Source organism: Sminthopsis crassicaudata, chromosome 4, assembly GCF_048593235.1.
Source record: "Sminthopsis crassicaudata isolate SCR6 chromosome 4, ASM4859323v1, whole genome shotgun sequence".
In the NCBI taxonomy this organism is placed as follows: Eukaryota; Metazoa; Chordata; class Mammalia; order Dasyuromorphia; family Dasyuridae; genus Sminthopsis; species Sminthopsis crassicaudata.
Window position 1 is genome coordinate 48,990,305 of NC_133620.1, and position 26,473 is coordinate 49,016,777.

At 32.3% G+C, this 26,473-nt stretch overlaps 1 protein-coding gene across 2 annotated transcripts in view; it reads left to right on the forward strand.

The window, feature by feature from the left end:
* Positions 1–26,473, forward strand: part of ATF6 (activating transcription factor 6) — a 180,041-nt gene that overhangs the window by 27,891 nt on the left and 125,677 nt on the right. For both annotated transcript variants that reach the window (XM_074266443.1, XM_074266444.1), the window contains exons 7-9: positions 2,996–3,216; positions 19,157–19,342; positions 20,749–20,840. In XM_074266443.1, the coding sequence (XP_074122544.1) occupies positions 2,996–3,216; positions 19,157–19,342; positions 20,749–20,840 (499 nt within the window). The remainder of the gene's footprint in view (positions 1–2,995; positions 3,217–19,156; positions 19,343–20,748; positions 20,841–26,473) is intronic.

Here is a 26,473-nt window from a genome sequence, read left to right on the forward strand (position 1 = left end):
TTTTGGGGGTGTAGTTCTATTTGCTTTCTAGAATAGTTGGACTAATTTACAACATCATTAGTAGTGCATTGATATGCATGTCTTCAGTCTTTCCTACATTTTTCATTTTCTGTTTTTATTCTTTTTGCTAGTCTGATGCATATGAGTTAGACAATTAGAATTGTTTTAATTTTTACTTCTCTCTTTGCTATTTGGAATATTTTTTCATATTACTATATTGATGGCTTTGATTTCTTCCTTTGAAAACAAAACTAGGCAACATTAAGTCCATTTTTTTTGGATGTGAAGAGATACCCAGAGCACATATGCTGAGAATTCCTTGATTCATATTGCTAGTTGATTAGGATGTAGATGAATATTGTGCAATTAAGACATTTGGTAGATGGAGGAAGGGGATTCATATAATGTCAAGTCACTTTTGGCTTCCAAAATATGTCTTAACATTCCCATGTGGTATAGCTTTATCCATATTGCAATGGATATAGGTAGTATGTGATGGGTCAGGATTCTTACAAGGTATTAATTCAGTGGAAGTGTCCAGTGCAAGCAGCTCCAATGTAATTGCCTTAGTTTCAGTGGAGATGGAATGAATTTCTGTGTCCGAGGGCTTATGCTCCAGCCTTCAGCCACCACAAAGGTGGGAGATGGAATGAATCTCTCTCCTTGGCTCTGAGAGCTTGAGCTCTCACCTCCAGGCCTCTGTCTTCTCTGAATCTGACCCTGGCTGACTTTGTCCCAGTTTATATGCTCTCATTTAATTAGATCATTTACAGTATCCTGAATATAAACCAATCATTATATCACTAGGGAACCATTATTTGTTGTAAGATTAAATCAATCATACTGAACTAGAGAACTATTAACCACCATGCTAAACTAGATAACCCATTGTCTCATCAATTCCACTGAATTAACACCTTATAAGAATCCTTGTTTCAAGTACAGAGTTCTGGCCCATTACAGTAGTACTACCATGAATTTGTTCCATGATGAATCTTGAGATCTGTTGCAAACTACTTGCTTTTTAATTTCACATCCTACTTCATTTATGTGCTATTGCTAAAACTGGAATCAGTAATGCTCTCTTTCCTTTGCATAGTTTTTTCTGTTCTGTTCTTCTTGGTATATCAAATATTCTTTTGGAGTATTATCCAATGCCTTCTGAATACTATTGAATCTTTCAAATCCTTTTAATTATAGCTTAACTTCAGATTCTAGGGGATGCTTCTTGTGATACTCTTTCAGAGTTTTGACTTGGTGTTTACATAAAGATCTATTACGTCTTCACATGGAATCCAGGCACAGGAATTTCCTAAAAGTTAAAAACCCAGTACTTGGCCACATGCTATTTATTTTGCTGCTTGTTTTATTTCCTAATTACTTTTTTATTTGTATCTTTAGCCCACTAAATATCTTTTTACATTTGCTTATGAGTCATTTTTCTCTTTTTGATTTGGTAAAGTAATATTAAATCATGAGAGGAAAAATGACAAGATGAATGTCTTTACAGATCATTTACCCTTTTAAGTTGTAGGAATTAAAAATGCCATGAAAGGGTTTTTCAATATTCCTTCTACTTAATTTACTCTTGTATAATTCTAGGAACATAGGTAATAATTGTATCATTAATGTAAATCATTAGTCCACCTTTATAAGCCATTTGAAACCTTGAGTTTTTGCAAAACTCGTACCTTGGCATTGAATTCTTTTCCAATTTCTGGGTGAAACCTCTTTCTGATTTTGTGGGAATGATCTTTTTTTAGACATGACAGCTATTCCTATCAAATCGGTGTTTTGGAGAATTATCTTAATCTCTAGTATTCTCTGGTTCTTATAAAATCTATGCTGAATTTTATGTGGGTCATGTTGTCTTGTTCAAAATATCATTGACCGATATCTTTAAGAAAAAACGAATTGGAAATGATTTTTTAAAAGTTAGCTGTTAATGTAAGAACCTTATTTCACCAGATGGATTTTAAATCAGCTGTGGAAATTAGCCCTGGAATCCAATTTCCTATAAAGTGGGCCATATTTAAAAGAAATCACCCAGTAGGCAAGTAAAAATTTTAATACAAGTTGGTAATACCACTGCTGTATTTTATATTAATCTTCTTTAGACTTATGGTGCACACTGCCTTCAAATGTAGTATCATTTTATAGTGTTAATAAATATGAAGACTAGGGAACAGTTTGGTGGACCTATCAACTCTAATTACTGTTGGGTCCTATTTGCACACTGTTAAGACTCTGTACACATGTTTTTGTTTTGTTTTTTTTTTGCTTCACCTGAGGATCCATTTCATGTGATTGTTAGTTTTTGAAATTTGCTGCTTTTTATTAGTTAAGGTAGTTCCCTGCTTAAATAACCTCTATATGTGCAGGTGTCATTGATTTAAAATTATTAGTTTTCTGCTTTCAGCAGAAGAAACTCGATATTTATAATTATAGTATATCTAGGGCACTTTTAATTTGCAACAAATTTAAAGGAGTAATTATAATCAGAGTAATTTTGATAGGTTTAGATGAACAAATTTGATCTCTTTGTAAAGTTGAGAAAGTTTTCATATTAATTCAGCAAACATTTATAAAATACTTACAATCTGTAAAATGGTACAAAATCTTTGAGGAGACTTAGGTAGATAAAGCTATGGCCTCTGCATGGAGGCAGGATGGTAGGAGGATGCATAGATAAATAACTATAGTTCAGAATAGAATTTTATAAGTATCTAAGTGAAGTACAAAGAAAATAATATTTGTGGTCTGCAAAAGAACACAAATTTGGAAGCATTGCATTGCTATAGTCACTCCTTTTAATGATAATTAATTTCAAAAGGAAAAATTGATTTTGTACAAACTTCCAGCCTCCCAAATAAAGATCGGTAATTTGTTCTAATCATTATACATTAAATACTGAAATACTACTTCTTCCATGGTATATATAATATATATATATATATATATATATATAACCTCTGATTTTTTTTCCCCAATGCAGGTCAGCCTGTTGTGCTCTCTCAACCGACTATGGTTCAGCTACAAGCACCTGGAATTCTGCCTTCTGCTCAGCCAGTCATTGCTGTCACTAGAGGAACCACTCAACTACCTAATCATGTGGTTAATGTGTTACCAACTCCTGTGGGGAATAACCCAGTCACAGGCAAACTGTCTGTGACTAAACCGATACTGCAGACTACCACAAGAGGTGTCGGCTCAGATGTGAGTTTCAGCTATCAAGTGCTTTGCCATCAGATATTTTTTACCTTATTTTTTGGTATCCTCAAAAAAAAAAAATCATAGTAATTTATCTTTACTGTTAATCTATACTAGCTAAAATGATTGGTTTTTTTCTGACAGTAAATTTGGGGATCTAATCCAATGAAAGGTTATACTAAAATGATAATAGCACTCCTTAGTGGAAAGAAGGTTTGATAAAGGCCCCAAAATAAAACTTTTAGGTTAGAATCCAGGTCAAAAAAGATTATAGGAAGTCTGGAATGATTTGATACAAAATAAGTTTGTAAACTGTGTGCACCTTACCCTTTCACCAGAACAATCTCTTTTAAAGACTTTCAAATTTCACTAATTTGAAATAGGTAATTCCTCAGATAAGGATCTGTATTTTTAGGTTTTTTTTTAAAAAGCAGTATTTATATTTAGCATTCTTTTTGGTCTTCTGGAGTCTTCTTGCTTCCGAATTAATGACAGCTTATTTCTTACATCAATTAGGTAATCAATTATAATTATTTGATATTTTGTGATATTCTCTGTAGGACAACCTGTTTCTTAGTTGTTTTGGGGAAAGTGGTAGCTTTACAAAGCACATTTTAATTTCCACAAGGCAGATTTAATGATATAGCTGACTGTTACTTGTTTTCTGCTAATTGAGACTGCTAATTTTCTGATATTTAAGCAGAATCCTATTCAATTCATGTGTGTCTAGTTATAAAAGTACAACAGAGTCTGCTAGTGAAGTGGAGCAGAGGGGAAAGAGCATACTGCTGTTGGATTTGACAACTTGAATTGGAATCTTGGCTCTGTTGATTACTACATGTGCAGCTTTTGGCAAGTTGCTCATCTTTTTGAGTTTTAGTTTTCTTATCTATGAAATGAATTGATTAAACTAAATGTACTGTGAGGTTCCTTTTAATTTTAAGTGCTCATGTTGTCTCATGAAGATGTTTGAAAAGCCCAAAAGCAGACATAGTTTTCTCTAAAAAGAAATCATCCAAATTTTATAATGAAACATCTGCCATCTTCTCTTGTGTCCTTTCCAGAGTAGAAAGATTGCTTTTACTTCAATGAAAATGAGGGAAATCACTTAGCAAGTATTAATTGATTGCCTACTATGTGTTCTTTAATAGACCAATTACTGAAAAGATGGATAATAATCTGAATAACAGCATTTGCATAGTGCTTTAAGTTTTACAAAGTACTTAAAAATATTTCATTTTGTTGTTATAACAACTCTAGATGCTGTTATTATCTTCATTTCACAAATGGGAAAACCAAGGCAAATAATTAACATTTTCAGGGTCACATAGTATGTACTTGAGGCTGGATTTAAACTAAGGTCTTCATGATTCCTAGTTCAATTTTGTGTGCATTGTGGTCCTCCTAGCTGTTTTGTACATAGAATTTCTTGCAAGCCTAGGGCTATATAAATTTAATAATTTGCATAATAGATTATGACACTGTCCATTTTTATTTTCTGTACTTTTGTGACAATGCCATTCCAAAGCTGATAGCTATTTGCTATTATTTGCAAATGGGAGATTTTATCAAAGAAAGATTAAATTATGTTCAATATGTTTTTAGGGTCAAGTATATTTATTGTATTTTTATTCTTTAAAGATTGTAAATAACCATAATATTCCATTGCCCAGCCATATTTAATAATACAGAATTGACCACATATGTGACTTATAGAGGATCTATTTTTTAATTTTCCATCATTACTTATTCTCTAGGAAACTTTTTACTATTAAGTATATCTGTTAGTAACCCCCTTTATAATTTGATGTAAAAATAATTGGTTATGAATGTATACTTGCTTAAATTGGGCTGATAGGTGATACAGAAGATAGTTGCCAGTCCTGGAATCAGGAACTTATCATCCTCAGCTAAAATCTGGCCCCAGGCACTTATTAGCTGTGTTTTTTCATTTGTAACTAGCTCAGTTTTCTCATCTGTAAAATGAGCTGGAGAAGGAAATAGCAAACCACTTTAGTATTTTTGCCAAGAAAACCTCAAATGAGATCATGAAGAATCAGATGTGATTGAAAATGACCAAATAATAATAATTCGGTTATATCTACGTTAGTTGCTGTTATTTAGTTTTTTTATTTGTATTTATTCTCTTTGGTTAGGATTAGATGTCATGAGGAACCAACCAAAGCTTTCATTATTAAAATCAGTTTATTAAATATAAACTGATTTCTGAGTATCTTAAATGGCAACCTGTCAAACAATTAGTAGAATGTTTTGCATCCATGGTAAGGTAAACTAAATGTCAGACTTACTTGTGCTAACCTAAATTATTTGCTCTAAATGCTTAAACCAGATCTCTTTAAAAACATCTACATGAATATACAAATTTTGTGACACAAGACAGTGATTAATAATTCATTTTGACACAAAAGGCATTAGATGCAAGGTTCTTTATTCAAATCTTATCCTAATACCTTATTATGTTTTTTAAGAACCTGCCATGGTCCCTCAACTCAGTAAAGTCTAGTAATGAGGGATTGGGTTTGTCAAATGAAGAGCAGCTTATGTTTCGAGAGCTTTCACTGGTAAGTGATAATTTTTGGAGAGCCACAGACATAAAAATAAATAAATGAATGAAAAAACATTTATCAAGTTTAATCATGAAGTGCCAAGTACTAAATGTTTAGGATACAAATATAAAAGTGAAGGCACTTTCTTCCCCAGAGAATTTAATTTCTAATAGGAGACACTTACTGGGGATGGATATTTTAATTTGAAAATTTACTAGGATAGATAGAGACAGGAAAGTATATTAACATATTCAGTAATAAGCTTCAGTTGATTCTGTTATTGTTCCATAATTGGGAAAAGATATAGTGGTGGCAGAAAATTGATGGGAATATAGAGAGAGCACCACTAGTGCGATGTCCAGTATTGAAGTATGGTGGAAACTAGGCCTAGATGTAGTGGGTAATTGAGGGCTGTAAAGTGGGAATTCTGAAAATGTAGGGATTAAATCCTCTGGGGCTTGATCTCTAGTCTGGGTAATATACATAAGCTCTAGTGAGGAGATAGCCCTGGAGACTATTTAGTAAGTTTAAGGAAAATTGTGATCTGTGTTAGTCAAGTGACTTTTAATATATCTTTTAAATATTTAAATTAATAATAATATAATAGCTCACCTTTATGTAATAAACCCAAGCCTGTTACAGATATATATAGTCAAGCAAAACAAATTCCCACATTGTCCATTTTTTAAAAAATGTATGCCTTAATTTGCATTCCGAGTTCATTACCTCTTTATTTTGAGAAAGGTAGCATACTTCATCATGAGTTCTCTGGAATTGTGGTTGAACTTTGTATTGATCAGAGTTTTTAAGTCTTTCATTGGTGTTTGTCTTTACAACATTTTGTTTATAAATTGTTTTCTGGGTTCTGATCATTTTATCTTGCATCAGTTCATGGAAATCTTCCCAGGTTGCTCTGTAACTGTCATAAATCATAATTTGTTCTACCATTTCTCAAATTATGGGTATCCCCTCAGTTTCTAATTTGCCATCACAAAAAAGAGCTGTTCTAATTATTTTTGTATGGATGGATTTTTTTTCTCATCTTTTCTTGATCTTTTTGCATGTAGTCTTAGTAATGGTTTTGCTGGGCCAAATGATACACATACTTTATTAGCTTTTTGGTTATAATTTCAAGTTGCTTTCCAAAATAGTTGTGTCAGTTTACAGTTCTACCAAGAGTATTTTAAAGTACCTGTTTTCCCACAATCCCTCCAGACTTTTTCATTTTCTTATTTGTCTACTTTGCCAATCTGATGGGTTTGAGGTGGTACTTTATAGTTGTTTTAATTCGCATTTCTCTGATTATTAATAATTTAGAGCATTTTTTCATCTGGTTATTGATACCTTAGGTATTTTCCTCCAAAAATTCCTGTTTCCTTTGACAATTTATTATTCGGAGAATTACTCATTATTTGGGAAATTCCTCTTATTCTTTTTAAGTGGAGTTAGTTCTTCATATATTTTAGAAATGAGTCTTTTATCATAGAATGTGTTGCAAAGATATCAATCCCAGTTTCTTGCTTCTCCTCTAATTTAGCTGCATTGGTTTTGTTTGTGAAAAAACATTTTCATTTTATTTAATCAAAATTGTTTATCGTTTCTTCTGTGAATGACTTTAAATTCTAGAGGAAAACAGCACATATGTGTCAGTGGTAGTCAGGGATGGGTATGTTAATCAAGGAAGTCACAGGTATGATGATTGGAGCTGTAGGATAATTGAGTGGAATATCCTTTCCAGGAACAGTAGTATTAATTTATTTAATATTTCCAGAGTTACAGATGGAGATTAGGGGTGGGTGGTAAAGAAGCAGCACAACATGAAGATAACTGGGGAGTATTGCAGTGGATCTAGGTCATGGCTCTCTATGGTAAGCATGTGGTAAGCACTGGAAGCCCAGCGACCCAGGGTGGGACCTGAATAGAATGCTATGTAGGGAATAGTATGGAGTCAACCATAATTGTCTTGGGAATTATTTCCACATAAGCACAATGTTTATTTCTGGCAAAGTTGATGGGAAATACTTGATTGTTGGTAGAAAACTGAATTATTATCTGGAAAGATTATCATTTAAGAAAAAGGATTTAAGGTAGTATTCCTTTCTTAGAAATGTCATTTTAGTACATTTTAAAATGATAAAATTGTTTTTCTTCTGTAGCGCTTTCTAACAGAATAATAATTAGAGTTTTCAATTGATATTATATGTGTGTGTATGTGTGTGCATTTGTACACACATACACACATATATATCTATATATGTTATATTATCTGGTTATCTCTCTCTCTCGTCTCTCTCTCTCATCTCTCTATATATATATATATATATATATATATATATATATATATACTATATACATATTTAGTAAGTCTGTTTTGAAAAAATTGAGTCAGTGGCATGTTAGAGGGATCATTGACCTTGCTGTTGAGTTTAGTCTATTTATTACTCTAGATTATGTCTCATTTCTAACTTTTTATCTATTATAATTCTTGTCTGAGGTCTTTTCAAAAATCCTTCAAAAGTAATCTACTCCATATACTAGACTCCTTCTCTAGATCTTTTCGTTTTTTGTGAATTCTTAGATTAGCCATTTCATCTCTTTTACAACTTTTTTTTCAGTTCATATTATGGTCCTTAATGATGTTCTTTGCTCACTTTTTGTGGACAAGATATAGTTTGATAATGCCATCTGTTTCTATCTGCTTCTTACTATATTTCTCTTTGAGGTACCTGTTATAATATGTTTCCTAAAAGTGTTAACATAGTCTTAGGTTCTTTTAATAGAATTTTAGTGACTTTAGTGTCAATCCTTTAGGTATTGAAGAAATAATATTAACTTAAATAGGATTAAGTAAAAAAAAATGTCCTATTTTGATTTATATTTAAACTTTTTTCCTCTTTACTTTTGAATATTGTTGGAGCAGCTAAATGGCGCTGTGGATAGAGCACCAGCCCTGAAGTCAGGAGGACCTGGGTTCAAATCTGGCCTCAGACACTTAACACTTTCTAGCTATTTGACCCTGGGCAAGTCACTTAACCTCATTTGCCTCAGCAAAAGACAAAAAAAAAAAAAAAAAAAAAAATTTATATATATATATTGAAGCATACTAGTGCTTTTAAATCATATGCTTGGGGGAAGAGATTTGGAACTTGTCAAAAAAGTTATGAATTACATTAGAAAAGTCAGCATAAAAAGACAAGTGTAAAATAAAATAAATAAAAGGACTACACATTTTCCTTTGGTTTATTGTGAAGTGCTTTTAAATCATAAACTTGGGGGGGAAAGATTTGGAACTTGTCAAAAAAGCTCATTGGTCTTTTATGACTGGAATGTTGACATAATTTCTTTCTTATACCTTCATCTGGTTATTTTCATTCTCTAGAGCCTAGCTACTGCCATGAACAAAGTTCTTGGCATTCCATATCCTGAAACAGCATTAAATGCCATAGTTTCTATTATGAAACAATCTCCCTGGTTCAAATTATTTTCCCACTCTTGTTGCCCATTGCTGGTAAAACCATTCTCTTTGAGACCTAACTTCTTTGGAAACTTCACATAATATTTTAAAGGGAGCACAGTTTGTTATTGGCTCTGTTCCTGATGGAAAAAGCAAGCACAGGCTCTCCACTTGCTATGAAAATTTTCCTTACACGTATCTTTGTAAGTGGCAATGCTAGAACTACAAAGGACACTTCATTGGAAAGCATGTTTATCTTTCTTTGATCTTTCTGTTTGGTCATTGAATTTTCCCAGACATATCAGTTTTGTTAGTTAAAAACAGATAATATTTTAATTTATGTTACATTCCTTGTTATTTCCAGTTACCGTGATTGTCACCATCAAAATTTATGAGCATACACAGGGCATACTCATGATGATACACCATATCTCTGTACTAGGTTATATCATTTAGATTAACTGTTTCTCTTTAAAGAGCTTTGAATCTTGTGGTGAGTTGAGGTAACTTAGAAATTGTTTATAAACAAATGAATTATAAACTGTGGTTATGGAGTAGATAAAAGTTATGAATTATATTAGGAAAGTCAGCATAAGAAGACAGGGTTAGGGTGGGAATGGGAATAGTGAACTAGTAGAACTGAATATTCTTGAGTGAAGTAGAAAAAAGTCTAAAATAAATTTTAAAAAACTTTAAGGCAGAAGGATAGTATTGGGCTGCAAGAGTCTAGCCCAAACCAAACTAAAGTTTAATTGGGAAATGTTTAATAAAATATATAAAAATACAATACAACATAGATAATTTTAATTTGTGGTTTTCTAAGTCAATAGGCAGACCTCAGGGACCCATTTCTATTTGAGTTTGACAGTTTTTCTTTAAGAAACAGAAAAAAGGAAGACAGACTATTCTAGTTTGACAGGATCTTCTTTGATCAAGAAAGTAGGAGAAATACAGTTCAGTTTAGCAGACATTCATTTGTGTGCCAGGTGCTTAAGATGCAAAAACAAAAATGAAAATAGTCCCTGAGATTTCACTTCAGTGAGAGAGAAGTTGCTTGCCATTTTCTGAACTAAAGACTAATGTAGAGAATGGAATTGGCAGTGAAAAGGCCTGGATTCTAATGATATTGCTTAAACACTTAAAAGTTTTTTGGAGGCGAAGCAGAATAATAAGTCTAAGTTGTATTATTTCCTGGAGTTTGTAATGTTATTGGCATGATGTGCTTTAAAAATTAAGCCTATTATTTTAGTATTTGTCACACATTTAAAAATGAGTGAATTTCTGGGCCTTTAAAGAAAACCAAAAACACTTTGATTCTGATTGCTCTTAATAGTAACCAAGTAGAAAGATACTAAGAATAGGTTCCAACTAAAAAAAATTATAAAATTTTGTTAATGGAAAACAGAAAGCAAAAAGAACTTGGAGTATTCTGTTTTTGAAAACCAAAGAATGGAATTTTAGACATCTTTAGCTAATAGTTTATCTTCACCACAGAGTCCTTTGTAATGTCAGAGTCTTTGCTGATTTGTCTTTGTGCAGCCTGTCTAGCAATACTATAAATGGTGACAAGACATTATAGCACTGTATTTTTTAATGAGGAAAATGCAAAAATCCCTGCGTGACTATCTTTATAATCCTTTGGTTTAGATCAGATATTTCTTCAGGGTGCATGTTGGGATCATAAGAGCATATTTGACAAGGGTTTGTTGAGAACCCATTGTGGAATCCAGAGATCATAAGTTACATGCTAATCATATGACCTTCCTGTGAAAAGCCTTTAGAAAGAAGAAAAAATATAATTATCAAAATATTAATATTAAAATATTAAAATATTTTTTTACATTGTATATTTTGATTTCACAAAATTAATTTTTTCTTTAATTTTTAATTTTTTGTTATTCTGAACTTGGCAAATTCCAATAAATATTTTCATGTACAAAGAAGAGAAAAAGGATTTTATATAAAACTTATTTGTTGCATACAGCTTATATATTTTAAAAGTCTCTAATGAAAGTATTATATTAGTTTCAGAGCCTACTTTCTTGTTGTTGTCTCCCCTGAACTTCTTTATATATGTTTAAAATCCTTTCATGGTATTTATTTTACTCTATTTTGGGGGCATCCCTATTAGTAGCCCTCTGGAATTCGTATTCCAGAATTCCTTGCCTTTTCCAACCTTCTCTTAATTTTTAACAAAAGAAGTATGATTATCAAAATAAAGCCACATATTAACCATGATCAAAACTATATGTTTCATTTTATACCTCTAATTCATCACTTGTCAGGAGGTGGAGGTAGTCTGTTTCAATATCAGCCTTTTGTAGTCTTGATTGGCAATTTCATTGGTCAGAGTTCTTAAGTTTTTCAAAATTGCTTTCCTTTGCCATGTTATAAAATATCAAAAAGGAAGACAGCCAAACAAACTAGCAAGCTAGATTAAGTGTTTTTCAAGTATTTATTTATTTGATCCTCACAACAGCCCTGGGAAAGTAGGTATTATTATTTTTTTCATTTTACAGTCGAAGAAACTGAGGCAGACTGTTCAGAGTTACATAGCTAGTAAATGTTTTGAGTCCAGATTTGAAATCAGATCTTTCAGATTCCAGGCTTAGTGTTTGTTCCATTGTATCACCTAAGTTGCTTTGTAATCAATGCAAAAAATGTTTTTCCTAGTTCAGCTCACTTAACAAGTTTCTTTGGATTCATCCCCTTGATTATTTCTTATGGCACTTTTCTATTCCATTATATTTGTATCACATTGGAAACCATGTCCCAATTAATGGGGTACACTTTTACTTTCCGGTTTTTTTTGGGGGGGGTTAAAGAGATGTTATAATTATTTTTGTACTTATGGATTATTTTCCTTTTTGATTTCTTTGGTGTTTGTGCGTGGTAATGGTATTGCTGGGCTAAAGGATATGTGTAGTTTAGTGGATTATTATTTGTAATTCCAAATTGCTTTTCAGAATGGCTGGATCAATTCACAGCTCCACAAGTACATTATTATGCCTGTTCTCTCATGTGCCTTCTAAGGGTTGTCATTTTTTTTCTTTTTTTTTTAATCATTTTTGCTAGTCTCATGGGTATGAGGCAGCCTTTAGAGCTTTAATTTGCATTTTTATTATTATTAATGATTTACATAATCTTTTTCTATGTGGCAGTTGATAGCTAGTTTTGTTCTCTTGGAACTATCTGTTCATATCCTTTGATCATATATTTATTAAGGAATGACTTTTTTACTTATATTTTTTATTTAATTTCTTATATATCTTGAATATTTGATGTTTATCAGAGAAATTTGCTGCAAAGATTTAAAAAAAATTTCCTTCTAATTTTAACTGCATTGATCTTATTTAGGCAAAAGTGTTTATGTTTTATGATAACAAAATTGTTTATTTTATCTGCTAGAATTTTCTCTATCCCTTGGTTGGTCATGAAGTCTGCTTTCCATAGTTGGGAAAGGTACCTCTTTCATGCTTCTCTAATTTATAATGAGATCTTGAATATTTAGTTCCTATAGCCATTAGGAAGTCATAAGGGCATATGATGTTGATGTTGGTCTAACCTAATTTTTGTCATACTGCTTTCTAGTTTTCTCATTAGTTTTTGTTAAATAGTGACAAAATGCTAATAGTTGGTTTCTATGAATTGTTTTTTAATTTTGTATATATAACAGATTCCATTAATCAGTTTTTGTTTTATTAATTAGAGTTAAATAATTTTGTAGATTATTGTTTTGCAGTACAGTTTGATATCTAGACCTGCTAGGCATTTCCTTCCCCACTCCTACTCCCCGTCCCAATATTTTTCTTGAGATTCTTGTTCCACCAGATGAATTTTTTAAATTCAGTAAATACCCTTTTAGTAAGTTTGATTGTAATCAATCAATCAATAAGTAAATTAAATAGTTTTGTCATTATACCGGCATGGCCCAACCATGAGCAATTAATTATTTAGTTCTATCTTTATTTCTGCAAAGAATGTTTTATAGATGCATACAATTTTTTTGTATTTCTTGATCAATTTCTTTTTTTTTTTTTTTTCTGGTGCTGTTATTAGATCTTTTCAGGAATACATATGGATAAGAGAGCTAGGTGCCTTTGTGATCTTTTACAATGCCATCTTCAATGGAACTTTAAATATTTATCTTGAATGATCATTCTGGTGTTTCATTTTCCTCCTCTGAAATATTTGTTTAGAAAAAGACAGTGAGCAGAGTTCTTGTTTTATAGATTTCAAAGCATTCAGAGTTAAAAGGTCTTCTGATTGATTTTCCTCATTTTACACATACAGTTACTAAAGTTCATAGAAATTAATTGATTTATCTAGTCATTGGTCATAATAGCTGGGACTTGAGTCCATTCCCTGATGATTTTCATATTCCATGTGGTCTTGTGGTTGGCACTTATATTTTACTTTCATTTGTATTTTTAATTTAAAAAAGTGTTGTATACTCTTGTTATCTGGTGTAGAAGAATACATCTTTCAAAGTTCTGTTCTTAGTTTCTGTAATGACATTCAAGAGAATGCTACTCATATGAATGAGACACTTGGGGGAATAGTTTCACCAATGTAAATTTGTTATGTCTGATACCAGGAAAATACCCTGAGACCTGAGAAGCAAATGTGAGATGGAAGGAAGCAAGCCTATATATGGGTCTTTTTTTTTCTTGAAGGCCACATTTACTGTGAATGTTCAACTGATAAAGCCACCTGTCCACTTGGAGAAGCAGAGAGAAGGCAGGCAGGCATATGATAAACAACAAAGGGAGAATAATTAAAGAATAACATATTAATGATTTACCACTAGATATTATAGATACCCAGAACTTTAAAAACCACCACACCTAATTCTGACTATCTTTCTTACCATTCTCTAGGCTATTATAGAACAAAACTATGATTTCATACTTGCAACACTTGTATTTATGAACCAGGGAATTTGCTTTTTTAAATTAATTTGGATTCTTTCCATTCACTGGCCTATTAGTGTGAATTTGTTTGTCTCCTCTGGCTTCGCTTACTCTTTTTGGCCTTATGGAAATGTGTCCTGTTTTGTGTTTCTGGGAAAGTTGGGACTGGGACTCACAATAAGAGATGTTCTCAGGTCAATTTTGAATGAGCTTTTTCAAAGAAAAGGGATTGAGGAAGTGGCTTGAGTTGATCAAGCCTACCAGGGTAGGTGTTTCTAATGAGAATGGATTACTTTTTTTTTTTTTTTTTTGAGAATATCATTATGAGTTCTTGAGTATGAAACCCACAGAAAAATATATTCTCAAAGGTAATTTTGTGAGTATGACAGGAAATGGCCACAAGGAATTCTGAAAACTTCCTTTACCATTGCAGATTGGTACTTTCTTGTGTCAGTTCTTTGTCTTAGAGAGTTTCCTGAACCACAGAGTGGGTAAATGACTTTCCAGGATCACAGAGAGCCATCATGTGTGAAAAGCTAACTATTAGAGAATTATAGACATCAAGCTTTTCCATATATATATATATATATATATATATATATATATATATATATATATTTTTTTTTTTTTTTTTTTTTTTTTTCATTTTCAAATGATGAAATTCTATAATAGCTTTGGGACTTTGTTAGTAGGGGAAGTAGTATTAGAAGAAAGTATTCAGGGTGCCTGGATAGAGAAAGTCATATTTAAAACATATGTTGAAGGATGACCCTACAAGATCATTCTTAGTATGCTCAGGGAAGACACCAGCAAACAAAGACACAATTAAATGTTTCATTGTAATCTCTTCACCATTACTTATTTAACAATGTTACTGTTAGGAAATTTTTTATATTATACCTGAGGAGTCCCTCATGCTCTGTACAGAAATAGCTTCCTTTTAGCATCAACGACATAGAGCTAACTGGCACCTGAGATCATTTTAATGAGGACATCAGGAATAAAAATGCCTGAGTTTTTAACAGTATTGTAGTTATCATTTCTGAGCTTATGATCTCAGTGTGCAGGAAGAGTAGAACAAAGTGGTTTTGTGAGTCTGAAGACTTGGATTTTGGCCCTTCTTTTTACAGTAGTAAAACTTGCATAATTTTTTTGATCAGGAACATTGGATAGTTGGAGACTGACAGAAAGTAGAAGGCAGAGGCTTGTAAGACAAGAAGATGTGGAAGGGTGGTAGATGGAGGAGGTGAGGAAGAAAGAGAGTGAGACAGACAAAAAAAAATACTGAGACAGTAGGGTAGATGGAGAGAGATGAGGAAGGAACAAAGAAAGGGGAGTGAGATTAGGACAAAAAAAGAATATACTGAGACAACAGACATCCAGCATTGTAAATGGATTTTCGATGATGTTCATAGCCCTGCATATCTTAAGCTTAGTGAGAATCATGCTTACCATTTCTCCTTACCTAGAGAGTTATACATCAGAGTAGAAGACATTCTCTTTCAAAGGGATAAAAAATTGAGTAGAGGGAGGGATCATTGGTTTTGTTCTGCCAAGTGTATGATAGCTCAAGGTACTAGTACTGAGGCTTTTTCTTGATTTGTGGAAAACTGCATTATAAATATCCTTAACAGAAAGAAGTAAATTAAATTTTGATTGCCAAGAATGAAATTAAAAAAAAAAAAAAAGAGGGATAATGGAAATCCAAATTTGTTAAATGCAATTTAAACCTAATTATGAAATCCAAGATTACCTTTGTTTAACAAGGCAATACAAAGCCTTGAAAATATACAATAATAAATAGTATTGCACATTTTTTTTTTTAAATTTTAGGACTGTGAAGTTCAGTCTCATTCTTCTGTTGCTGTTGACCAATAATGATAGCGACATTCTTTTAAAAGAATGGATTATGTTCATGTATTTATTTTGGTTTATAGTAATATGCTTTTAACCAACTTAGTCAATGAGCATCTATTCAATGTATAAAGCATTATAGGACAATCTGCCATCTGTAATTTAGAAGTCATTTCATTTTTTTTTTTTTTTTAAATTATTGAGTGAGGTAGTTGTACCAATTAGTTTCAAATGTCTGAAGTCAGTTTTGAACTTAAGTCCTCATATCTTCCTGATTCCAGGGCTGGTGCTCTATCCATTTCACCACCTAGTTGTGACCTGGAAACAGTTAAAAGTACTTTGCTCAGGTCTAATCCATAGTTTTTATAACCAAACAAGATAGAGAGGCTATTGATCTTTTTAATGATCGACCTCATAATCTCAGAAGATTTAGAGATAAAAAAATCAGGACACATAAGCATGTGAAACTTGTAGATAATTCATCCTAATGTAACCAAGATTTGACATATGCATCAGTTTATAATAGTATGAACTTCTAATAATCATATTTTACTCTATCTTCAATATGTAATCATTTGTGCCTTTGAAGTACTAGTAGCATTACATACTCAAAGGGTTATTAGTCTATTCTTCCACTTTGACCTATTAATGTTTACAGACCCACAAATACTTTTAATTGAAAAAATAAAAGAGAATATGCCTAGAATATTGATTGTTGAATCAATCCAACTTTTAAAAAGAATTAAGCCATTTATGAAAATTCTTTTACATAAACCTCTCTTAAGGTCAAATAAATGTGCAGATGCTTGTTTAATAATAAAATACCACTTTTTATATGGCTAGTTTTAAATGGAGACTACTTTACAACTGTATGTAGTTTTTTAAGGGTGGTAAGATAAGTGATTAGAGAATGAGATGATTAGGAATAATAATTGCATCAGACTATTCCAGATATATTAGTAGTCTACAATAAATATAATACTTTCTCTTGATTTTAGATAGGTATAATTTGCCATATTAAGAAAAGATCCATTTATTGTGCTTTTTGCTATTTTTTAAACATTGGTGGATACTTTTGTTTTTTCAAAAACTTTTTCTGCAACTATTTATATAATTTTGCGATTTGTTTTTAATCTGTTGTGATCTGTAGTTTATATTATTCCTTTTTTTATTATTATTATATATATATATATTTATAATATTATCCCTTGTATTCATTTTTCCAAATTATCCCCCCCTCCATCTATTCCCTCCCCCCGATGACAGTTTATATTATTCCTAATATTTAATGAGTCCTTTATTTTTTTGTATAAATCCAACCTGACCATAGTGTGTATAATCTTTTAAATATGATACTATAGACTTTTTACTAATACTGTATCTTTTGATGTTCAGTAGAGCTGTTGGTCAGTAGTTTATATTATTTTATTGCCTTTTCATCATAGAAGAAATTAAATAGGATTCCTTTTCCTGCTTTGCAAGTAATTTATGATGTACTAGAATTAATTTTTCTTTTATAGAATTCTCTATAATTTTAAATTCATCTTGCCCTGAGGATTTTTTAATAGGACTTCATTTATGGCTTCTTCAACCTTACCCCTTTGTGCTTTCTGATCTATTCTTTTATGACTTCCCTTTACCTTTATTAAAACTAGCTTGTGTGGTGTTAATTGTAAAAGCAGTTGACATTCAATGAAAGAAAAGATATGTATACTAGAAAAGTTGAATAAAATTGGGATTTATGTTGAAGCATAAAGAATGAATACGAAGAGTAGAGAAATGTTCTCCGTGAGAAAAATATTAATAAAACTACAGAGTGGGGAGTGAGTTTGGTATGTTTGGAAAGTATTGACTATTGGATAATGAGTAGTGGAGTACAGAAGGGGAAGGAGGGAAGTAGTGGAGGGGAAAAGATAGAGTTGGATTTCAGAAACTTAAAAGCTAAGGAGAGAAATTTGTTTTTGATTTTCAGTGATATGGATTGAGAGAAAGGAATTGGATCTATTGGAGTAATCAGAATGTGAGGTTTTTCTCCATTTTCACAAACAGTAATAAATGGAAATGGAGTGAAATGCTTATATCTGATAAATACTTTGAAGGAAGAAAACATGGTGACTTGTAAATATATTTTTAAACAGATGATGACAGAGAAGAATAATCAAAAATGAGTCCGGGATTTCTAGTCAGGGAGTCTGGAAGATTAGTGATATAGCACAGGCAGAAAACTCCCAGTAAGGAGGGAAGGTTTATTTATTTATTTATTTTAACTGGAAGGAGATGGTTATAACTTTAATTTGCATATGTTGAAGCTGAAGTAATTATGGGACTTACAAAAGAAGGTACCCTATATACCACTCAAAGTATAGGCCTGAAGTATAGTTGAGAGGTTAGAAATGTAAATCCAGGATTCATTGTTAAAGAGGTTACTGTTTAAATCCTTTCATTCATTAAATTCATTCAACAGTGAATAAATTCTCTAAGTGATTGAACGTATTAATATAATTATGATCTAAAGCAATAACTCTAAATCATAGAAAAATAGATCCATATTTAGGAGGAAAAGGAAAAAAGAGTTTTTCTCTCAAAGCACTTGTGCATTGATAAAAAGGAGCTACCACTATTATATAGGAATCAGGTGTTGTGTTCATAGAATTAATGAGAGAAAAGGGCCATTTGATATGTAAGATTTGTTTCATAATCATTCATTTAAGCAATTTTCAAAATATAATCAAATGAAAAATAACTAACTTTGACTTCAGATAATTTCAATAAGTGAGTGATCTATAATTTTGTCAGTGTGCATATTCCCACTATAATGTAGTTGTAGGTCTTTGAGAATTGCTGTAATCTAGAAAATAATCATTGTGCAGTGAATCTGATAACAGTTCTTTGTGAATATAACTAAGATAGTTTTTAGAGAAATATGTTCAATCATTGGATCCTTTTCACAGGTCAGTTCAGCATTTAGCAAAGGACTCTAAACTAAGATGAAAATGAACCTTTGTTAATATAAGTTGATAACACAAGTAATTTATGATGGGTTAACAGCATGTAAAAGACTTGTAAACAAATAACTTCTCAGGGTTATGTGGCATTTAAGGGATGAATAAATAAGATAGGTTTCAAATTTAATCAACTCTATTTGTCTCTTTTCTTAGGTGACTGTTCTACGGAGACAGCAGCGCATGATCAAAAATCGAGAGTCAGCCTGTCAATCTCGTAAGAAGAAGAAAGAATATATGTTAGGTTTGGAGGCAAGGTTAAAAGCAGCCCTTTCAGAAAATGAGAGACTTAAAAAAGAAAATGGATCCCTGAAGAGGCAGCTAGATGAAGTAGTATCAGAGGTAGGTGTTACTCAATGCACAAATCCTGGGTGCTGGGTGGGCATAGGAAGTAGAAATACAAAAATGAAAGAATCCTTGCTTATGCCTGTCTTTGACTTTAGTGTTGGGTTAAGGAGCTATTAAGTGCCATTACTAGATATAAAACTATTAAGGAACTTCATAGTCAAACTATAGTGAGTAAAGTAGAAAATGGCATCATCTGGGGAAATAGGTTTTGATGAACTTTTCTATAGTCAAGATACAGCAGTGGAAAGAAAGCTTTTTTAGATTCATATTTACAATACATCTCACCACTTGCTGTTTTGTCTTCTTTTTTGTTTTGATGAGGACAATCATTTTGAGGCATTTAGATGATTGAGTTATTCAAGTCATATTTCCTCTTTATGTTCTCAAGAAAGTGGTTTTATTAGTACAACTGGATAGTTTCTAAATAAGATTTTTTTTTTTCACTGTTTTTTCTAAATCTCAGTAAAGATCAGGAACATCTCAGAATTTTTGCAATGAATAGAAAAAACATATTGCAACCAATCCACTTTGGAGAGACAATATGAGTGACTCATATTGTTCTTTATCTGTTCTCTTCTGATTGTATGCCATGTAGTAGTAATTTAAAAATTATATTCTGTAGAAAAACTTTTTCCTCACCTTTTGATTAATACTTCTTCTTCTTTTTTTTTTTTTTTTTTTTTGTCCGAGGCATTTGGGATTAAGGGACTTTCCCAGTGTCACACACAGTTAGAAAGTGTAAAGTGTCTGAGATCATATTTGAACTCAGGTCCTCCTGACTTTGGAGCTAGTGCTCTATCCACTGTGCCACCTAGCTGTCCCTGATTAATTCTTTAAAAAGAAACATAGTAGTTTACATTGTCTAATAAAAGAGATAATTTCTTATATGGCTAATTTTAATCCACTTCTAACTGTCTATGTTTGTGATTATTTGGAAATTTATTTTTCTTTCCTCTTGTTACTTAGATTTTATTCATTCTTAGTTTATCAGAGACATGCAAGGAATTGGAAATGAAATTGAAATCTGTTTGAATATAACAACTTGTTGAGTTCATATTTAACCTTAGCAACCTGAATGAATGGTGGTTGAAACTAATGACTAACATGATATGTTTAGATAATTTATATTTTTTCTATCCATTGCTGTCTTTATCTTTCATTACCAGAGGGAATCAAGAATTTGATGAAGTCTCAAGACTCAGTAATATTTAAAACAGTTTTGCAGATACACACCCATTTGATGAGAGGAAATACATTTTTGCACTTGAAAACTAATGTGTTTTCTCCCTGTGTCCCTTGTACTAAACTAGTAAAATGATTATCATATGCTGGTAAATTCATGGTTTTTTTTTTGCACAACTGATGCAAAATTGATTGTGTAATGTGAACCTTCTTTGTAGAACCAGAAGCTCAAAGTCCCCAGTCCAAAACGGAGAGCTGTATGTGTGATGGTAGTGCTGGCCTTCATAATGCTGAACTATGGTCCCATAAGGTACACATTTATATATTTGATTTGGTTATTAAAAATGTAAGTAGGAAAATATTTATCATTGTCATTTTTTAAAGATAATGTTTATTGATATGAAATGATGTTAGAACTGTTGGTCAACATTATTATCCCTTTCATATTAGATGAGGTTTAAAAAAAAAAAAAGATGGCTAAAAAAGTCCTTCATTTTTTTCTAACCATATTATAAATGGATTTGCTTTCATGTGTTAAGTTACCAATATGACCATTTTCTGTTCCATTAATTCCGCTTAATCAGTAAAGTGATTTAGCATCACTGATTTTAAGTCATCTGGAGTCAGATACAAGTTGGATCTAGGTGGGAGAACAACAAGAGATTGTGTTCTAGCTAAGTTTTTATAGATTATGAACGAGTATTTGTGTAGTATTTATTTGAGTCTATGTTTCTAGAGGTAATCTAATATGCAACTCATAGAGGATTCTCCTCCAAAAAGTCCCAGAAAGGTGGCCTTTCACTTTTACTTCCATACCTTCAAGGAATGGGAACTCACTGATTCCAAATTCAACACTTATATCTACACTTGGACACCAGTGTGTGATAGATAATTCTTTCTTGTAATGGTTTAAAAGCTGTCCCTTTGTAACTTTTGCTCACTTGTTTTAATAATGGCCAAATGACATTACAGAATGTAATAGGAAGAGACTTTGGTGGTCATTTCCTTTAACTCATACTCAGAAAGTAATTTTGATTACATCATCCTTAATGAGAAGTGGTACCTTTGCATGTGTACTTCTAATGAGGGAAAATCTACTAATTCTTAAGGCAGTGTATTCTACTTAGACAAGTTTGATTTTTAGAAAGGTTTTCTTTATAGCGATCTAACTTTGTCCCTTTATAACTTCCACTAGCCACTAGGGGGCACAGTGGACAAAGCAGCAACCATAGCATCAGGAAGACCTGGATTTAAATTCTGCCTTAAATGCTACTTAGCTGTGTGACTTTATGCAAGTCACATAATATCAGTTGCCTTTAAAAAAAAAAAAAAAAATTGAAAAATGTTTTAAAAAGTTATTTTATAGAACTAGCAGAAAATCAAAGAAAATTCATCTGGAAGAACGAAAAATCAAGCATATTAAAGGGAATTAATGGAAAAAAATATGCAAAGGAAGGTGGCCTAGTTGTATTATATAGCTGCAGTTATCAAAACCATTTGGTACTGACTAATAAATACAGTAGTAGATTAATAGAATAGGTTAAGAACACATGACATAATAAGTCAGTGACTGTAGTAATCTACTGTTTGGTGAACCAGACTCCAGCTTCTGGGATAAGAACTCACTATTTAACAAAAATTGCTGGGAAAATTGAAAAATAGTATGGCAGAAATGAGGGATAGACCAACATCTCATGTCCTATATCAAGATAAGGTCAAAATGGGTTCATGAGTTAGACAGTAAGAGTGATACTATAAGCAAGTAAGGAGAACAAAGGATAGTCAGATCAGTGGAGAAGGGAGGAACTTATGGCCAAAGAAGAACATTGTGAAATGCAAAATAGATAACTTTGATTACATTAAATTAAAATGTTTTTGTACAAATAAAACCAATGTAGCTAATATGAGAAGGGAAGAAAAAACTAGGAAAATTTTTTACAGCTAGCTCAATTCTAAAACATAGAGAATTGACTTAAATTTATAAGAATACAAGTCATTCCCCAATTGATAAATGACCAAAGGATATGAATAGACAAATTTTCTCATGGCTTTAATTTCTAGCCACATGAAAAAAATTCTCTAAATCACTACTGATTAGAAAAATGCAAATTAAGACAACTCGAGGTACCATTTCATACCTTTTATATTGGCTAAGATGACTGGAAAAAGTAATGATAAATGATAAATATTGGAGGAAATGTGAGGATATTGTTGGTGCATTGTTGGTGGAATTATGAAATGATCCAACCATTCTGAAGAGCAATTTGGGACTATGCTTAAAGGGCTATCAAACTGTTGATCTAGCAGTGTCTCTACTGGATCTGTATTCCAAAGAGATCATAAAAAAGGGAAAAGAACCCACAAGTTCAAAAATTTTTGTAGCAGCAAGGAACTCGAAACTGAGTAGATGTCCATTGCCCATCAGTTGGAGAATGACTGGATAAATTATGGTATATAAATGTTATGGAGTATGATTGTTTTATAAAAAATGAAGAGCAGGCTAATTTCAGAAAAGGCTGAAAGACATATGAACTGATGCTGGGTGAAATGAGCAGAACATTATACACAGAAACAGCAAGATTATGTGATGATCAACTGTGAGAGACTTAGCTGTACTCAGCGATGTGGTGATCTAAGACAATTCCTATAGACTTGTTGAAAGTGCTATCCACATCCAGAGAGAGAATTATGGAGATTGAATGTGAAATGAAGCATAATATTTTCACCTATTTTGTTTATTTGTTTATTTTGTTTATGCTTGCTTTTTCTTTCTGTGTTTTTTCTCTTGTACAACTGATTTTTCTTGTACAACATGACAAATAGGAAAAGATGTTGAAAAGTATTGTGTATATATATATAGCCTATATCAGATAGTTTGCTGTTTTAGGAAGGGGAGCTATAAGGGAGGAGGGAGAAAAAATTTGGAACACAAAGTCTTATAAAAATGAATGTGAACCAAATAAACCTACCTTTTATAAAAAAAAAATTAAAAAAAACCAAAAGGAATTTGAAAACTATCTTTTTCATCTATCTTGAAAAATAAAATACTATTGAAGAGAAAAAAGAATATCAAGAGAATTAGTGAAAAAAAATATTAAGGAAGGCAACCTGGCAGTACTAGGTTTCAAACTATATTACAGTGCAGTAATTATGTAAACAATCCGGTACTGATTTAACTAAGAAATATAGTAGTAAGTCAGTGGAATAGATTAGTTATATAATAATAGGCATATGCTCTGTTTCCAGTCCCTTGTCCCTACAAAAAGAGATGCTACAAATATTTTTTGTACATGTGATCATTTTTTCTCTTTTATCATCTCTTTGGGATACAGATCCAATAGTGACATTGCTGAATCAAAGAATATGCACGGTTTTATGGCCTTTTGGGCATAGTTCCAATTTGCTCTCTAGCAACCTAGTATTTGATAAATCCAGAAAACTCTCTCCCTTTCTGTGAACCTACCAGGTCGCACCCAAATGTTGTTGATATTGCTGGTAAAGGCCTTTTAGAAGACCATGGGTGCTTTGTTTCCCAGCTACCTCTGTGACACTTTCTCTTGCTGTGGCTTGGATCTGGGCTCTCTTGGTGCTAGAAGCTAAACTACCTGAGCTTATATGGGGATTCATGGGTACTGGTCTCTGATAACTCCTTACTGTGCCTTAAACAGATTCTAACCTACTTGGGCCCAGAACTTCTAGGGTGAATCACACTGAGTTGTGGGAAATTTATCAAGACCTTTTTTCTACTTTTCCTTGTTTGGGGCTGCCCAGATGCTGAGCTGTCAATTTTCTTTGTGCTGTCCTCCTTGGTGTTCATCAGGCCCTATCTCCTCTTTGCTGATGTGTCTCTGTGCTTCAAGCTTCTGCAGGATCCTGGCATTCTTTTTGTGCAGCTATTAAGTAGATGGAGGAGCTTGTAGTTGTTTCTCTTTGGTTGTTGTTATTGTTCCTTCCGGTTCGATTTTGGGCTAATCTGGTATTATTCTTGGGCATTTGTACTCTTCTGGTCCTAAAATGTTGCCATCTTTCTACAAATGTCCAGTGGGTTTTATTTTGAGTTTTAATAAAAGTTATTATCAGCCTCTTGATACTGTTTTTTCTTTTTTGCCTGACCTGATATCCTTTGTTGCTTTACATGGCTACTTTAGAAGACTTTCTTTTTAGGTATTATGTAATTTTTGTATTGAGTGGTGAGATGAAGTAAATAGTCAGCAACAACAGTAGTGACTCAATTACATTTTAAAAAGTGCTTTTATCACAACCACTCTGTGAGAGAGACATACAAATGTTATTGTTCATATTTTATCACTAAGGCATAGTGAATTTGCTTATGGTTTCTCAGCTAGTAAATTTCAGCGTTAGGCCACAGAACCAAATGTTTTGATTTTATATCTAGTATTCTTTCCACTATACTAGACTACCAAAGAGTCTGAGGATATTCCAAAATAGTCACTGTAATAAAAGAAGGAAAATTCTATTTATTTATTTATTTATTTATTTACCAAGCATATGCATGGGTAATTTTTCCAACATTGACCCTTGCAAAACCTTTTGTTTCAAATTTTCCTTTCCTTCCCCCCGTCCCCTCCCATAGCTGGCAGGTAGTCCAATACATGTTAAATATGTTGAACTACATGTTAAATCCAACATATGTATACATATTTATACAGTTATCTTGCTGCACAAGAAAAATTAGATCAAGAAGGAAAAGAAAAACTGAGAAAGAAAACAAAGTGTAAGCAAATAACAACAGAGAGTGAGAATGCTATGTTGTGTTCCACATTCTGTTCCCATGGTTCTCTCTCTGGGTATAAATGGCTCTTCATCACTGAACAAGGGGAACGGGTTTGAATCCTCTCATTGTTGAAGAGAGCCACATCCATTAGAATTGATCATTGTATAGTCTTGTTATTGCCGTGTATAATGATCTCCTGGTTCTGCTCATTTTATTTAGCATCAGTTCATGTAAGTCTCTCCAGGCCTCATTCTGCTGGTCCTTTTTTACAGAACAATAATATTCCATAGCATTCATATACCATAATTTATCCAGCCATTCTCCAATTGAGGGGTATCCACTCAGTTTCCAGTTTCTTGCCACTACTAAAAGGGCTGCCACAAACATTTTTGCACATGTGGGTCCCTTTCCTTCCTTTTAAGATCTCTTTGGGATATAAGCCAGAAACACTACTGGATCAAAGGATATGCACAATTTGATAACTTTATGAGCATAGTTCCGAACTGCTCTTCAGAATGGTTGGATTTGTTCACAGTTCCACCAACAATGTATTAATGTCCCAGTTTCCCCACATTCCCTCCAACATTTGTCATTATCTTTTCCTGTCATCCTAGCCAATCTGACAGGTGTGTAGTGGTATCTCAGAGTTGTCTTAATTTGCATTTCTCTGATCAATAGTGATTTGGAGCACCTTTTCATGTGTCTACAAATAGTTTCAATTTCTTCACCTGAAAATTGTCTGTTCATATCCTTTGACCATTTATCAGTTGTAGAATGGCTTGAACTATTATAAATTTGAGTCAATTCTCTATATATTTTTGAAGAGAGGACTTTGTCAGATCCTTTGGATGTAAAAATATTTTTCCATTTTATTGCTTCCCAAGAAGGAAATTTTTGAAATAAAAAGTTCAATGTGATGTTTTCTTGTCAAATTTTCTTCTCAGCTCTGGTCTTTTAATCAAGAATATTCCTCCATTTCATTAAATGCCTTCCCTGTATAAAATTAATATAATTTTAGATGGATATGTTATTCTTGGTTGTAATCCTGGATCCTTTACCTTCTGGAACATCATGTTCATAGTATTTTTTTCCTTTATAGTTGTGGCAGCTAAATCTTGTATGATCCTAACTGAGGCTCTGCAGTACTTGAAATTTTTTTTTTTTGTTTGTTTGTTTGCTTACAGTTTTTTCTCTTTTACCTGGGTGTT